The sequence below is a fragment of the Sylvia atricapilla genome, chromosome 3, assembly GCF_009819655.1.
Source record: "Sylvia atricapilla isolate bSylAtr1 chromosome 3, bSylAtr1.pri, whole genome shotgun sequence".
Lineage (NCBI taxonomy): Eukaryota > Metazoa > Chordata > Aves > Passeriformes > Sylviidae > Sylvia > Sylvia atricapilla.
In genome coordinates, this window is record NC_089142.1 from 97,576,273 (window position 1) to 97,591,948 (window position 15,676).

At 45.0% G+C, this 15,676-nt stretch overlaps 1 protein-coding gene across 1 annotated transcript in view; it reads right to left on the reverse strand.

The window, feature by feature from the left end:
- Positions 1-850: 850 nt before the first annotated feature.
- Positions 851-15,676, reverse strand: part of EHD3 (EH domain containing 3) — a 30,110-nt gene continuing 15,284 nt past the window's right edge. The window contains exons 4-6 of the mRNA XM_066316314.1: positions 5,360-5,772; positions 4,226-4,390; positions 851-2,878 (exon numbers count right to left, since the gene is read on the reverse strand). Of these exons, the coding sequence (XP_066172411.1) occupies positions 2,351-2,878; positions 4,226-4,390; positions 5,360-5,772 (1,106 nt within the window). The 3' untranslated portion in view covers positions 851-2,350. The remainder of the gene's footprint in view (positions 2,879-4,225; positions 4,391-5,359; positions 5,773-15,676) is intronic.

Below are 15,676 nucleotides of genomic sequence, written 5' to 3' on the forward strand. Positions count from 1 at the left end.
CATCAGACAGTTGTGCCCACACAGTGCCAGGGTTGATTCACGGGGCTCTGCCCAGCTGGATTCTGATGGATGCAAATTCCTCAGGAAGACCTGGATAGCCTTAGCAGATTGTACACTGTCATGACAGTTAAACTGGGGGTTACTGGGCAGCTGAACTGGAATGACACAGTTTGCTGCTAGCTTTTCCCTCAGTTTGCATTTATTGCTTTTGCTCTCCACCCTATGATTTCCTCTCACTCCTCTCTCATCTTGTACAGATGCTAAATGGAAACTCTGCCAACTACTACAGCTGACACCCTCTCTCCAAGTGCTTTCCCAGGACTATCCTAACTGCTCTCCCTTTCTTACTCCATGCCTCTCACTGTCCTACTCTGGGGATAACTATTCACTGTCAGGAACTTCTACAGAAAAGAAAGAATGAAGACAAAAGTAGCATTAGTCAGATTTAAGTAGAATTAGTAGGATTTAAGACTGAACTTTTTTGCAGCCTTTCCAGATCTTGATCAACTTGTAGCATTTGCATCTGTGACTGGCAGGAAGAAACTCCTTCAATATATTCTTTTTTTCTACTGAAATGTGGCTGTTACCTCTCCCCTGCACTGAACAAGGTGAATCATGGGTACAATTCCTCTTGCTTTGGCAAGTATGGACCTTGTGATTAGACTGCCAAGAAAGAAAGATGTTGCAGATGTCAGTTCAGCAGTGCACACCCGAGTCCAGCTGGGCTGATCTGTACATGCACATTTGGGAATGTGCATAAGGATAATCTCCTCTCTTTGTTGCACTTAGAAATAAGCTTTTTTTCTTTTCAGCTGCATTTCATTTTGCTATACAAAGAAGTAGACAGATCTGGCCTTTCTTTTTTAATAATGTCTTAGGACCAGGGTACAAAAAAGGTTAATGCATTAAATTTTAAGACAAGTGATAAATGTACTGCAATAAGCACATCCTACATACACAGAATATATTTCTCTATATAATATGAACACAAGAGATATAAAATAAGTTATACTTATCTTGGTTTTTCATCACAGTAGGAGCTCAGCTTATATAAAGTGACAACAGGATTGGAACAACACATTGCTCCAAAGCAACAACAAAAACCAGAAGAGTGTGCGTGCACGTCTGTGTTTAGGCAATGAAATAGGAAATTGAGGGATTTCTGCTAAAATTGGGTCTTGAAAACAAAAATCTCACAGAGCATGAAAGAAGTCGGGAAGGTGTCTTGGCTCAGGGTAGAAGTCCTGGAGGGGATCAAGTGTTACTGTGTGGTGAGGAGAGTGTGTGAAGGCTGACATCTTGGTTAGGTTTGTGGAGGCACAGAGCAGAGCAAGCTCTGCCCAGAGCCCCTCCGTGTTCTGCCCTTGGGATGGATCCACCTGACAGTGTGGGGTTTGTGTCTGTACAGTGAGAATGGGGCCTCGTGGCTTGCACTGTGCACGATGAGAGCAAACACGTCACTTCACAGGAATCACAGACACCACAACTGCTCAAGGAGCAAACACTACCCACTGGCTGTGCAATGCTGGGTGAGCCTGGAAGCGGTGCTCCTCCTTTCCAACCCACCTGATGTCCACCTCTAGGGCCCCCTCCCTCTGCTTCCCTTGGGGTGTGGTTCTCTTGGCCATGCCTGCAGAACAAATCTCCCCCCGGGACTGAATGGGAGGTAGCAGTGATTGGGAACTCTGAGGGCCTGTCCCACAGTGAACAATGAGGAACTCCAGCTGCCCAGTTCAGCGCTCTTTCAGATTTTATTGATGTATTTTTCTTTAAGGACAGGGGAATGTTCGTAAAATTTGCGTCTTAACGGTGAATCAAGGTTCCTAAAGTTCTTAACTCTGGGTTTAGTATCTAGTATTTTAGTGTGGGCTTATGTTAATTAAGAAATGCTCTTTATTTTGGCCAATAGCTTGAAGACCTTGTGGTTTCTCTTAAGTCTCCTGAATTTTGCAAGACCCATTAAAAGGCAGAAGGTGCAGCCAAAGCTCAGGAGTGATACTGGCAGTTAGCAGATTTCTATTAGTGCCTATTCCACTCTCCAAAAATGCAGCCCACTTCAGGTTTTCTTCTACTCTTGCTCAACAGAGTCTCCTAGTTCACAACATCCTTTCTTTACCTTCGTATTTACAGACTACACATTAGAAAGCAGGGACAGTACACTGAAAGAGTTAATTGCATATTACCATGAAGGATTGGACATTTTTGTTCTGCTTTAGATTTTGTTCTTCATACAGCAAAGTAGGTATAAATCCAAACGTGATCTCACATCTAAACATATAATTTAAGTAAACATGTTTTTCTAGATCTTTTATTTTCCCTGTCCCTTTCCCTCTCCCCTGTAACCTTCCTTTCACTCTGTTATTTTCCTTTTGGATGGAGGGAGGAGATGGGAAGGGAGCTCATTTGGCAGCTCATGACCCTCCAACTTGACTTTAATGAGATGATTCGCCAAGGCAAACTCCTCATCATCCAGCATGCCATCTTTGTCGATGTCAGCCAGTTTCCAGATCTTGCCCAGCACGGTGTTGGGCAGCTTAGACCTTACCATCTCCTTCTTGGCATTGGCACCAGTTATTTTACCATCGACAGGCGAGAGTGTGTAGAAGATCTCGTCGTACATGGGCTTGTCCCTGGCCACCACCCACTCGGCGTCATCGATCCCTTCTCCGGCGCCCTCTCCGTAGCCGTGGCCGAAGGGCCCGTGCAGGGTGCCCTCGAAGGCTCCTCCCTTCACCATCTGGGTTGGCCGCTGGGACTCTTCCTGGCGGACCAGCACCATGAGCTGGGCGATGTCGTTGGCCAGCATGTCTTCCACAGTCTCCAGCAGCTTGCTCTTCAGAGGCTGGAACTTGCTAAAATCCTGGGCTTGCAACTGATCCTTAAAATGGGATAACATAGCAAGAGGTGAGTGACAGGGCCGTGTATGGTGCAGTAATGGTGTACAGTGGGATGCTGCCTGCTGCTTGGCTCACAGAACCCTGCTACTGCAGAGGAGTGGGGAGCCTGGCATTCCTTCCTGACAGCCCTGCTTTCAGCACACGATGGCGTCTCCCTGGCCGACCTTGTTTAATCCCCTCTCAAGTCCTACAGAAAATGACCAAATAGTTCAAGGCAAACTGGTTGTGTGCTCTTGCTACATCCTCCACCCAGTGCCCTACATTCCCTCTCCCTTCTGCACTCTGGGAAGGAGATGCCACTTGGCAAAAGACCATTGTACTCATTACCATGCCGTGCATCTTTGACACGCCACCAAGACAGTAGCACATCTGTAGGAGGTGGTGAGCATGTCTTTACAGCATGCCTCAGATTCTGTAATTTCACAGCTAAGCAAAAGGACTTTCAGTAGGATCTGCAGGGAACTTTCTTCTAGCTGCAAAATGACCTACAGCTTTGTCTTTCACCTTCCACTCATTAACTCCACACTATTCACTCCTACTGTACTGATACAGTTTTTTCTAAACACACAATTTAACAAGCAGTGAGTGAGATCTCCTATTGGATACACCCCATAGATCTCATTCCAAAAATCTCAGGGTAAATATATTTTCAAAAAGAAAAAAAAAAATAGGCAAATGCTGTTTTTCATAGGTAACAGTAGCAACCCCAACAGCTACAACTCAGAACAGGTTTCTGCCTGGACTGAAACAGTGTCCAGCATTGCTTGAACGTACAATACAAGGCTCTGATCTAAGGTCCTTAGAAGTTTCTGACTTGCATGAACACTGGGCCAGGTCTCCAGTCTGCAGAACACAAAACGTGCTTCTCTGCTTAAAATAGAAAAGGGGCTTTAAGTTTTCACACCTTCCTTTCTCTCTTTCTAGAAACAAATTGTGACGTACAAGACAAATATAGCTCCTCAGCAATGTGGCATATGTAGCCTTTTCAGGACATTTATTATAAATTAATAGTATGCTTAGGCCTGAAAAAAATCTGCAAATGGAACCTGAAATTAAAAATAAAGAAACACAGAATAAATCATTTGATGTAAAGCGCTATTCAGGCAAAGATATGAGAAATAAATGTGAAGCTGTAATGCTTCACATGAGCTCTTGGTGTAATAAGTACTCATGCCCAAATATAGCCTGCACATATTTTAAGGCACATTTCATCATTACAGCAGGCTTTTCCCACAGGTGGCAACAATCAATGTCTGCATGACTGTTGTATTCCCTGCAGTTACTCTAATGCTGTTTCTTTGGATGCTTGCCAGGATGCCGCTGCTTACCTGCATCTTTCTCAGATTAGGGAAGTCTCCCGGAGAGATCTGATGCTCCCGTTCAATCCGGGCATAAATATCTCCCAAGTTGTTAACAAGCTCTTTCTTTTTATTGTCTTTCCCAAACATTGAGGGCATTTCCTTCTTTAGGGAACTGATGATGTAGGCATGGACCTGAAGGGAAATAATTTGGAATGGAGGCAAATGTTAAATAGCACATCAGAAATTTTTTCTCAGTGGAGCGTCTGTGCCTAGGACTGAAGTCCATCTTGCCCCACCCTGAAGAGCAAGCTCAGCTCCTCAGCTTGCCTGGACCTATGGATTTTTATTCCAGTGCTAAATGCTCAGCTGTGTGCTCTGGTTGGGCTGAGACAACGCAAAAACAAGGTGCAGTCCTGAGCATACAGACAGTGACATTCATGTGAACTTTCTGGAGGGAGTGTTTTTGGTTTTTTTTTTTCTTCCACTGGGCATGGCCTTCAAGGGAACAGTCCCTTTCCAGTCCAGCCATACAGGTTCAATGTTGTAGTATGAATACCAGTCCTTAACTTATGCAACATTCTGGCTTCTTTTTTTTTTAAATGGTGAATCAATCTTTCAGTACTGTTTTGAGGGATCTTTTCATCTCCTTTCTCAATTGATGTGGTGTTCTTTCCTGTATTTTTAGGGGCTTATTTAAGTTTATTTCAAATACTCAGGGATACTACAGGCTTATTAATAGTTTGTGTGTCTCCACCCCTCTGCATCCATCTATGCCTGGTATCTCTCTTGGCTGAGAAAGTTTAAAGCAAAAGACCTAGAGCTTATCAATTCCCTTGGTGTATGATTCTGATATACTGAATTGGTCCTAATTCTCAAGTTGCTACCACAGAGCAACTGCTTTCCAGATCCCTTCAAGTGCTACCTGCTTTGATCTGTAGTTATCTTCCTCATTCTGGCCTGCCATGACTGACACACCAAAGAAAGGAGTTGTTTTCATCCCATACTGGCATAGGGTTCATATGCTGGGCCTGAGTTAAATGGGATGGAAAAAGAGTAGGATCCACTAACTCTGCAAGCTGAACGGGCCAAAACCACTTCTCCATAGGCTGCACGCTGCAGACAGCCAAACCGAATGCTCGGGGCTTCTATGCCAACACCTACCTTGGCCAGCCGTGCTCGCTTGATGAGGTCGTTCAGCTTCCTCAGGGCTGCATTGCGGGGCAGGCTCTGGATATCCCTGAAGAGGTCCTGCTCCTCTGCCTCGAACAGCTTGCGGTTGTCGGGGATGAGCAAGGGATGGGACCAGAAGGAGCCGATGTAGACTCTGATGACCTCGGGAGTGTTGACGATCTTTCCCAGGGACCACATGAGGGCACCGTACACTCGCATCAGCTGCTGAGTCTCGATCTGGTCGGCCTTGTTGAGAACAACTCTCATCTTGTCCTCGTGGTTCTTCAGGGCCTTGATGACTTCAGAGAATTCATCAGAGATGTCCAGCTTGTGAGCATCAAAGAGGAGAATGATGCGGTCAACCCGCTCTGCGAACCACTCCAGTACAGCAGCGAAGTCATAACCTGCGAGGGGAGGAGAAAGAGCAGAGATGCAGCAAACATGGGAGTGGAGAGCCTACTTGCTGTACTCAAACTGTATCTGTACCTAACTGAGGGTAAGCTTGCAAGGAGTGGCTTTCCCAGTAGCGCAGGTAGCTTGGTAAGGAGATGAGGCACTGCCTTTCATGTGGAGATGTCACAGCACACAGTTAAGGACAACTCTTGTCTGGTCTCCACATTAAGAGATCACCCAAAGAAGTCCTGAACTTGTGCCCTAGGTCTTCATTCAAATGCACATCAAGGAGCAACTGCTGTATTCAAACACCTACTGCAGAAGTCTTGTATGTGGCAACAAGAGTGGTCTAGTTTGTGAAAGACTGGCCATCAGCATAGCCTACAAAGGCTGTAGAAAGCTGGGTAATGGCAATACTTGCATCCAGACTGGTTTGAGATGCGTATCTCCATGCTTAGCAAATCTCAGGTCTTGTCTAGTTGTGCAAGACTAACTTTGTCCCATCCAATTCAAAACCCAGCATTCAAATAACCTTCCTTACCAGAGTAATCATCCTGTCATACCTGCTGCATGTGCACAAAGCCAAACGATTTGTGTTCACTTAGCCAAGAGCCTGAGGCTTAGCAGACAGCATTGCTGTGAACACCAGAGGCAGACACAGCCAGGAACAGTGGGTTCAAATTTCATGTGCCTCGGGACTAAAGATAATGGATTCAGTGTCAGACTGGGTCCACCTCTAAACAGTACAGGGCATGATAAAGTGTGTGGAAAACTCCCTAAAACAATAGCATTCACAGCAACAAAATTACCTTTTTTCCTAGCTCTGTGGCCTTTTTTTATCCTTCTTTCAAGTCTTGGTGAGAGACTGGTTGGTTCTCTCCTCCTGCTCTGTCAGGCTCTCCTATGCTATCCAACATTTGGGGTTATCTGAGTCACCAGAGTGCTGCACTTTATTAAGGGAAATCAGGACAGAGCAAATGATATTTGCATTCAAATCCTTTAATATACTATTTCAGTCTTGGCTTTCATGAATAAATACATGATAATTAGTTCAGTGCTTTTTCCTCCTGCTCCCCTTTCTTTTTCTTCCTTTTTTTTCTTCTATCCCCTCAAAAACCTAGAGGGCAACAAGTGCATCCCAATCATTAGACTGGAACTACAGAAGGGAGGACAGCTCATCTCTGATCTTGCTTTTGCCTGCTGGCCTTTTCTTCCATGACTAAGCAAACTGGAGTGAAATTCTGGCTCTCATGTCAGGAGTAGAGCCTGTGTGAACTTTCTCTTCAGCTGGATAAATTGATATTAACTTTTTGCCACTGAGAACTTGTATACAACTTCAAAGTAGTATTACTGAGCTGTGGTCTGCTTTGGTCAATTACAGTTTGCTCCTTACAGGAAAAGGGGGTGGCAGAGTGTGGGCGTGGGAGGTGTGTGTTCTTGGATGTGGACACTTTACCCTGCTCTATCTATTCCATGGGATCTACAGAAATCTCAAATGAAAGATCGATGTTTGTCCCACCAGTGTCCTTCTGCTCACTATGGTTTCCATGGGTGTCTCCTCTAACAAGAGCAAGCAATGCTGGGCCCTGGCTCTTTGCTCAAAGCTATGTTTGATGCTGAGAACTTCAGAGAATTCACAATCAGTATTAGATTTGACAAAGACCACCAGAGCATTCAATGTATTACATTGATAGCTGCGTATCTTGCTCAGTCCGTGTGTCTGACCTCAAACAGTCACAAGTCCGTTTTTTAAAACTGAAATAAACTTGATCCTGCTCGCTTTCAGATATTAACAGCCTTTTTTAAGCTTAGGTGCTAACCTCAGCTTTTAACCTCAGGTGTTCTTGCTGCAAGGAGCTCTACTCCACTGCTCTAATTGCAAATCTGCTGCAAAGATCAGTGTGCTGACTCCTTCTGAACCTGTGCTGGGGGCAGTGGCAGCAGGACAAAGTCGATGCTGATACCTCACTTCACTTGGCCTGGGTTCAGGCTGTCAGCCGTCCCTCTGCAAGCAGACCAATGGATGTGCAAACAGGGACCTCACATGCCCCCTCAAACTTCGTTGAACAGTGGATACACAGACTTTATGTTCACTTCTGCCAGGCTGGGAGTCATCTGGCACGGCAGGACAGTTTACTCTTCATAGGCAGAGCTACACAGCTTGCTTTTTCATCATGGAAGTAGTGAGTCAGGGTGACTTTATTTGGACATGTTTGTGCATTTAACCTTGTCAAATCTTGTGGACTGGGATGTTTTCTTGTCAAGCTGGCACATGTTTGAATTGTACCACAGCTCCTTTGTCCAGTCTTTTTCTTGGGAGAATCAAGTGGAAAACAGTCATGCTCTTTTCTAGGCTACCCTCACAATGCTATAGTGATGCCACAGATCATGTGGATGGTTTCCCTCTGACAGCAGAGGAACAGTCACTGTTAGGCTCTCAGTTGTGTTAATAGGGGCTGGAATGAGTTGGGGAAGTGTCTGCACCCTGACACTCAATCCATATTGCAGGGATTTAGTGAAAGTGGGAAGTGATTACTTAAAAGAAGGGAGGTATAGAAAAAAAGTGTAATTGTAGTTTTGGTATTAACTGAGGACTTGGGAGACTGACCTTAGCCTGAGTCTCAAGGTGTGTCCAAAACTATCTTTAGGAGCTTAGCTCTCATGATTTTTATCCTGTATCAAGCCTGCATCCACTGCAGCACTTAGAAGGTATGTATTTCCTGAGCCTCTTCTCTTTCCTATTAACAAAAATAAATCTTGCTCTACCCAGCAAGAAAAGGAAATTAATATCTGCTCAGACCCTTTGTGTATTCCCAGCTGCTACAGTAACATACTGAGTCTTGAATGTCCCCGTGGACTTCATTAAATGTCTAGATTGATTAGCAGACTTCCTTTCCTGGCTTCTTTGCTTGTTCAGAGATATTCTCCTGACAGCTGTCCTGCACATCTCCATTAAAGAGAGAACAAAGCTCTGGAGAGTAACACTTGCTGTTGACTGCTCTGACACATCACCATGGACTCATTTACATCCCATCCTGGGACAAAAGCCCAACCCACACCCTGGCCTGGTATGTCCCACTTGCTCTGGGGAACCTCTCCTGTTGGTGCTCAGCTGAACAAAACCAAGTCTTGTGTGTGCAGTGCTACTGATTACAGCTGCATTCCTCTGTGTGGAGGTACTTGGCAGGAAAAACAAGGTGTAAGTGTATGTATTCTGTTCTTAAGTAATGGAACAGCATAGAAGGAAAAATTATCCCAGGTGCTGTAAAGTTCCTTAACACACAGCATGATGTGGGACAGAGCTCTGTTCACAACTGTCTGCTCAGAATCACTGACTGTGGTGGTGTTTTCACAGTGCCTAGAGAATAGCTACAGATGTAATTCATGGGGTTGACTTTTTAGCGTTGCTTTTAGTGTATAATAGAGTAGATTGTTACTGAAGCATTTGGATAGGATGACAGTGTAAATGGCTAAGGGCAAGCTATTAATAAAGGTGTTTAAAAATAAGGTCTTAGATTAATATTTTAATCTTTAGTTTGGAGCTTTCATTTTTGAAGGGCTCCTTAATGGCACAGAGAACTTGGGGCCAGAGCTGGAGGTGTTCAACATCTGAAAACATGAGGCTTCTTTTGTAACTAAATTTAAACATTACAGCCTTGCTTTGGTTTCTTCCCTCCTGGCCCATTATTTTTCACTTTAGAGATACACTGGGCGTGCCTCTTTCTTCTGGCCGTTTATTACTGTGAAGAATTGATCTTCAGCTGCAGTCAAATTAGGAGTTTTCCTGGTGTCCCTTGCTCATTCCACTGCAAATGCGTTATGTTTCCCTACGCCTCGCTGTGTTGTAGGGTGTTGCTAAGGCTCTCACAAAAGCAGGCAGTCACTATCTCTGCTTTGGCAGTGTTTCAGGGATGGGTGAAGCTGTCCATGGAACTCAGCACGGTTTTATTGTGAACTTACACGGTGGTAGGGAAGCCATCTGCTTGCCAAAGCTGCATTAATGCAAAACCATTATTACAGGGATGTTCAGACAGAACTGTAAAGGGAAGAATTTGCTGTTCAGTAATTCCTGTCTGTTGTACTTGCATCCCTGTTGAAAAATACGCTGCATATTTAAACATTCTCTAACATCACTGACGCAGTTTCTTTCACAACCTCCAGATAAGGTCAACGTGAAGAGAAAATGAATCCAAATCATACAGTACTAGGAGGACAAGATGAACACAGGAACAATTTACTCCATCAGATGTTTTTTTCCTGGGACAGGTTTCCTTCTGACAGCATTGAAAGGACTCAACACAAAGCTGACAAGTCAGCAAGACTGTCAGTGGGTTGAGCCTGCAGAGAAAATGATCTTGCAGACACCCTGCCATCTCAACCCCATAAAGCAGGCTGGCCTAGTAAATTCTTGTCTGTGTACCACTGGAATACCTGGCATCATGCATTTCACCAAGACCCAGCAGGATTATGCAATTACATTCTGCCAAGTCAGATCAGGCATGATACAGTCTTTATGCTGACTGTGGGAAGATGGATGATACCTGACCCAGCATAAAATCTGCCTGGCTGTAAGATTTTAAAGCCAATTTAAACCAGGAGGGAGTGGGCAAGGAGTTCAGCATTTTTCACCACGTTGTGACACTGGTTGTTGGTTTAGGTTTGTTTTGGTTGTTTGTGCTACTTTTTTTTGACTGGTAGCAAGCTAAATATTGATTTCTTGTCTTGTGGAACCATAGCCACAGGTCCTGTGGTAGTGGAGCTCAGGTGGGGTTGATTTGAAACAGTCCAGATCAAGAAGTGCTGAAGACCCCAAAGCTGCTGCTTTGCACCAGATAGCTCACAGCTTGCTGTTAATACTGCTGTAAATTGTGTTGCTGCTTTTAGCAATTCACCTCTTTCCTGCTGAGTTTTAGTCACTGGGAGCTTCCTTCTCATCTTTCTAAAGCTGGTGTTATCTAGAGATGAACAATTTACCAGACTGTGCCACTCCATAAGGCAGAGTTTCATGACAGTGTCTGTATTTGTCAAGTGGGAGACTGGCTCTGATTGTCTTAGGACAACATCCCAAGATGGGACAGCTGACACTCGGAGCACTGACTGCCTAGAGAGGGAACAGCTCTGGGGAGATGAAATGAAATTAATGCTGATTCCAGGGAGCTTATGACTTAAATTTATATAATTGAATAAGAGGGTTTTGTGGCTTAGTTTAACTGGTCACAGTGGTGTCTTGCCTGAAAGCCCTTCAGAGTCCAGGGAAGGAAACTTATGGTCATTGTAAAACAAGCAGGCAGCCCACACTGAAGGGGGCGAATGAGCCAGGAGGGGCAGGTGTCACCTAAATGTGACAGATGGCTGTGAGCAAAGGAGAAGGAAGGTCAGAAGAAGAAAATGAGGGGAGGGAGGGGGAAGTGACACATCCCTTTGAGGACACACAAAGTCAGTGGGAAGCTGGGTTGGGTGGCTGTTGTGAGACCCAGAGGGTAATGGTGTCCTACAGCGAAAGAGGGGAGCTGGGTAAGAGTATAAGAGTATTTTCCAGCTGGGACTGGCTGGAAAAACAGTGATTTGAGCAAGTTTCCCTCAAAGCGAGGAGCTGGTGGTGCCAGCAAGGAGGACAGAAGGGATGGTGAAAAGCAAGGGATGGGTACTGGATACACCTCACTGCAGCTCATCCTAAAACACCTTTGTAAAAAGCTGCCATACTCCTCTCTGGAAATGGCTGCCTTCCAAGGGAATATAAAGAGATTCCTGTAATGCATGTCTGTAGGTGTGTTAGGGAGTACACAGAAGGCCTTTGGGATGAAAAGATTTCTTTGAATGTCGCCCTAATTTCTAGATCAGGCCCAGGTTGCCAATCACTTCTGCCTGTGCCTATATGCAAAGAAATAATCTGTCCTGGAGCTGCTGATTCAGAGCACCAGGAGCTACATCCTCCTGCCAGCACTCCACATTTCCTCCTCCTCCGTACCAAGAACTAATGGAAACATTAAATACGTTTTGGAGGCTTTAAGGTTTCCAAAGCAAAGGCAAAAGGACGCAAAGCACAGCAGATCTCTGTTCTCAGCTAGCAACAATGCTAACATTTACATTAAGCAGTACCTGGAGTGCCAGACTGTGTGGCCTTTTGCTTTCATGTTGTTTACTGCAAGGGCCTCAGGGCAGGGAAGAGACTGGGAGCTCTTGCTTTGTCACTGGGAAGTGAACAAAACTTCACTGGGCACATTCAAATCAGATGGAGCAAAACTGGGGAGAGCAGTGTCCAGAGCAAAGTTTCCCTGTAATAGCCTGTTTAGCTCCTGTGTACACAGTCAGAACTTGTCCCATCTACAAGTTTTTATCTTTGCCACTTGTGACAGATGGGCCTGAGTGTTACCCAGTACTTGGGCCGATCCTGAAAACAGTTTCTAGCCAGATTTTTAGAGCTCAGAAGGCACCTGAATACAGGCCAAGTTTTCCAGAGAAGTCAGTGCATAGCAGTGTTGATGTGTAGCTGGGATTCCAAGGAAAATTTTTTACTATAGCATTCAAACAGAAACTGAATTCTCCTGTATTCAGACTTTAAATTTCAGCAGAAATCATGTTTGAAAAGCTGGCCTGAAATGGCCACCTGTAACTGATAGCTCCCAGTGACCAGGAAGCACATTCCTTCTCCATTGTTACTCAGGATGCTGAAAGAATGCATGATGGGCATAAATAATGCAAACTGATGAGATGCTGATGGCGTGACCATCTTCCCTCAATGCAATAGATACTCAGAATATTTCTGGAGTGCACAGTGCACAACAAATGGACAAGCTGCACAGCTGTTCTAGAAGTCAGACTTGTTTAGTAACATAAATTAAATGCTTGCTGTACGTTAATAGGAATAGAAAAAAGCACAGCCCTTTCTATCTGTGCAGCCATTTACTCTTGTTCTTTTGTGTTACTTTTTTTTTTGCTCTTCCAGTTCTGAAACTGCAAAATATATCAGTATTTCTAAACCTAATCATGAAGACAGTCCCTCTCTCCCTCAGTACCAAACAAAATAATGATTTGGCTTTCTTAAATCCCCAATATAATCTGAACCTTTTGTTTGCATGCTCCTTTCAGGTCAGAAGAAGTAGGCTCATGGGTTCACGTATATCTGGAAATAAAAATGAGAATTGTGCAGCTTTTCTGCTCATTTTTCTGCTGCTTTTAAGAGGAAGTGCAGAACAGTGTGCCTGTAAGAGAAGAGCATTTCAGTGGAACAGTATGTGTTTTGTGAGACTGTGATAAAATCAGGCAGGTTGGCAGGGCAGCTGTAATGGAGGTGAACTAGAAAGTCAAAACTAACCAGTGCACTTTCACCCTCCCAGGCAGAGTGAAATACAGAATATAAGCAAACATCCCCAGTGAGGAGTATTATAACAAATATTTGAAATGCCTCCCTTTTAGAGGCTTTCAGGGTGGATGCCTTTAGTTTGTATCACGCTGTTGCTAGCACACGTGACAAAGTTTCTCAGAAAAAATATTTTTGTTGCCACTGTACCCTAAACAGGGTTGCATGAAGTGGGAGAACATCAATTCCCTTGGTGTTTGCCTTTCCCTTCCAAGCACGGCTATTTGAGACACAGCCAGGCTGAGAGCTCTGCACTGCCCAAGACTGTTGCTATTAGCATTTTTCTTCTTGCTGTCAGACTGCTGAGTGACTAAGTGTCCCTGGTGCTGAACTGCTGGTCATTTGGGAATTCTGCTTTCCCAGGAGAAGGGCGAGGCTGGTGGGTAGAGTTTTTTCCCTTGGCTATGGGATGCTTAGGGTTGCACTGAAGCCAGCAGAATGACACTTGGTGGAAGGCTGGGAAAATGCTGGAATATACTGGAAAGAAAGTCAATGAGGAATGACACTGCCAATCCTTACCTCCTGGCTAGGACCTTGTGGCAACTGCTAACACAGGAAAGGGATAAGGCAGCATACAGAGAATGAATATGAAATAAGTGTTCAGGATATATCCAGGAAGTACTACCCCAAAAGAGGGATCAAATACAGCCTGGCCAAGGCATCACTGAACTCGGCAGACTTGGATCTGCTCTGCTCAGGGCAGATGTAGGTCGAGACAGATGGGCAGCAGAGTGTGCAAGGCTCAGCCCCCAGGGATGGCACAGCCACTGAAGTGTATGAGTTCCTGTTGCCAGGTGGCTCCATTAGCAGGGCAGACTGTACAAGGTGATGAACTGTGAGGAAGTCCTCACTCCTGTCCTGGCTCTGAATGACCTGATCTGTGGCCCTCCCCTCTGTCCTCATTTATTTCAGTACAGTCATCCCCTCCTCATTTTCCCTCCCAGCAGGCTGGCCTGAGCTCATTATGTGACACCAGGACAGTGCTTTGCAAGTGAGTGACATTTGTATCATTATCAAACTGTCAAAGCAGACAAGACTGTTCTCCTCTGGTATAAATACCTCCCCCCATGGGCATCTCTGCAGCCTCATGGTCCCCTAGAAACAATAAATAACAAAAAGGACACAGAGCAAGGGACAAGGCAACACAAATCATTAGTTCTTTAAATGTGAACATAGATTCATGCCCCGGTCTGTAAAAAAGATCAGAAGAGAAATGGCTGGCTTCCAGGCAAGGATAATACAGAAGCAGTGAAGGACAGGATGCTTTGGGCCAGGACATCCTGGAAACATTTCCCACCAAGCCTGTAAATGACACCTGTGTCTCCTAAGGAGTCTGGCTACCACACCTGTGACACCGTAGGTGCCCACCACAAAGTAGTGCATGAGTCAGGAGCTCAGTAGGTCAAATCAGGCAGCTCCTTGGCTACACTTATGAGAGCTTGAGAGCGGTAACAGCTGCTGTGTCAGTGCTGGTGATGTCACTGCATGTCAAAGGGATGTGCACTTCAGCTATGACAGACTGCATCATCCTCAATTACTTGATAGGCCTAAACCTGCAGCTCTGCTACTGGGAAACTTCATGGGCTGCTCTGTGGGGGAAGGGGGCTCTTTATGGTCATGCAGCCCTGGAACAGAGCCAGCGCAGAGCTTTGTTTCCTGGGATTATACAGCATTCCTTGGAGCAAAGCTTGGTAGCCATTTGCAAAGCCCTGCTGCTGGCACTAACACCAGCACCCTGTGCTTGTGCACACACTGGCTGTGAAGGGGCTGTCAGATCTGTCATCTTTAACAGCAGCAAGGCAGTGAATTTAATTCAGAGTTGAGTTCAGACAAGAAAAACTTCAGAACCTGGACTTGGCCCCTGAGTTAATCCTTTAAACCCTGTTCCCTTGCTCCTGCTCTTTGAAACATGGATGCAATAAAAGGAACAGCTACTGCTTTGAAATTCAGGGGTATAAGGTGGCTCTCATGGATTGCTAGGCTTTGACAGTGTGATATTCTGCTAAGCTGACACTGTATAGATTAACTAATATGCCTGATGTCCAATAGAGAAGGAGACGGACTTGTGATGTTCCCACTGAGAGGAATTTCCTATTTTTAGAAATGCTGCTGGTTCTCATGGGATGGGTAGGCTGGGAAAGCCTGCCACATCTTTTACATTTTTACTTTCCTCCTCCAATTTATGACAGAATGCTGCTTCACTATCTACTCTCTTCCCTGACATTGCATCCCCGGTACCCCAGTCTGATGGTCTTAGAACTGTACAACTAGCAATGGGGGTAAGAAAAGCTTTCCTGTTCCAAGCAGTTAAGAAACTTCAATGTCTCTTGGAAAACCTCTGTAAGATTCCCTCAGGTATTGCTTCATTCCCAAGTGAAATATGAGCAGGCTGAGAAGGTATAGAAGGAGCAGAAGAATTTTATTGTGGCAGCATTTTTAGCCCTGTCTTGTTTTCTGCCTAGACCATGTTACTGCTCTATCTGCCTCCAAAACCAACTTGCTAATGAGGTCAGCTGGCTTGTAAGCTTGGTGACAAAGGTCTCACCCCTTTTTCC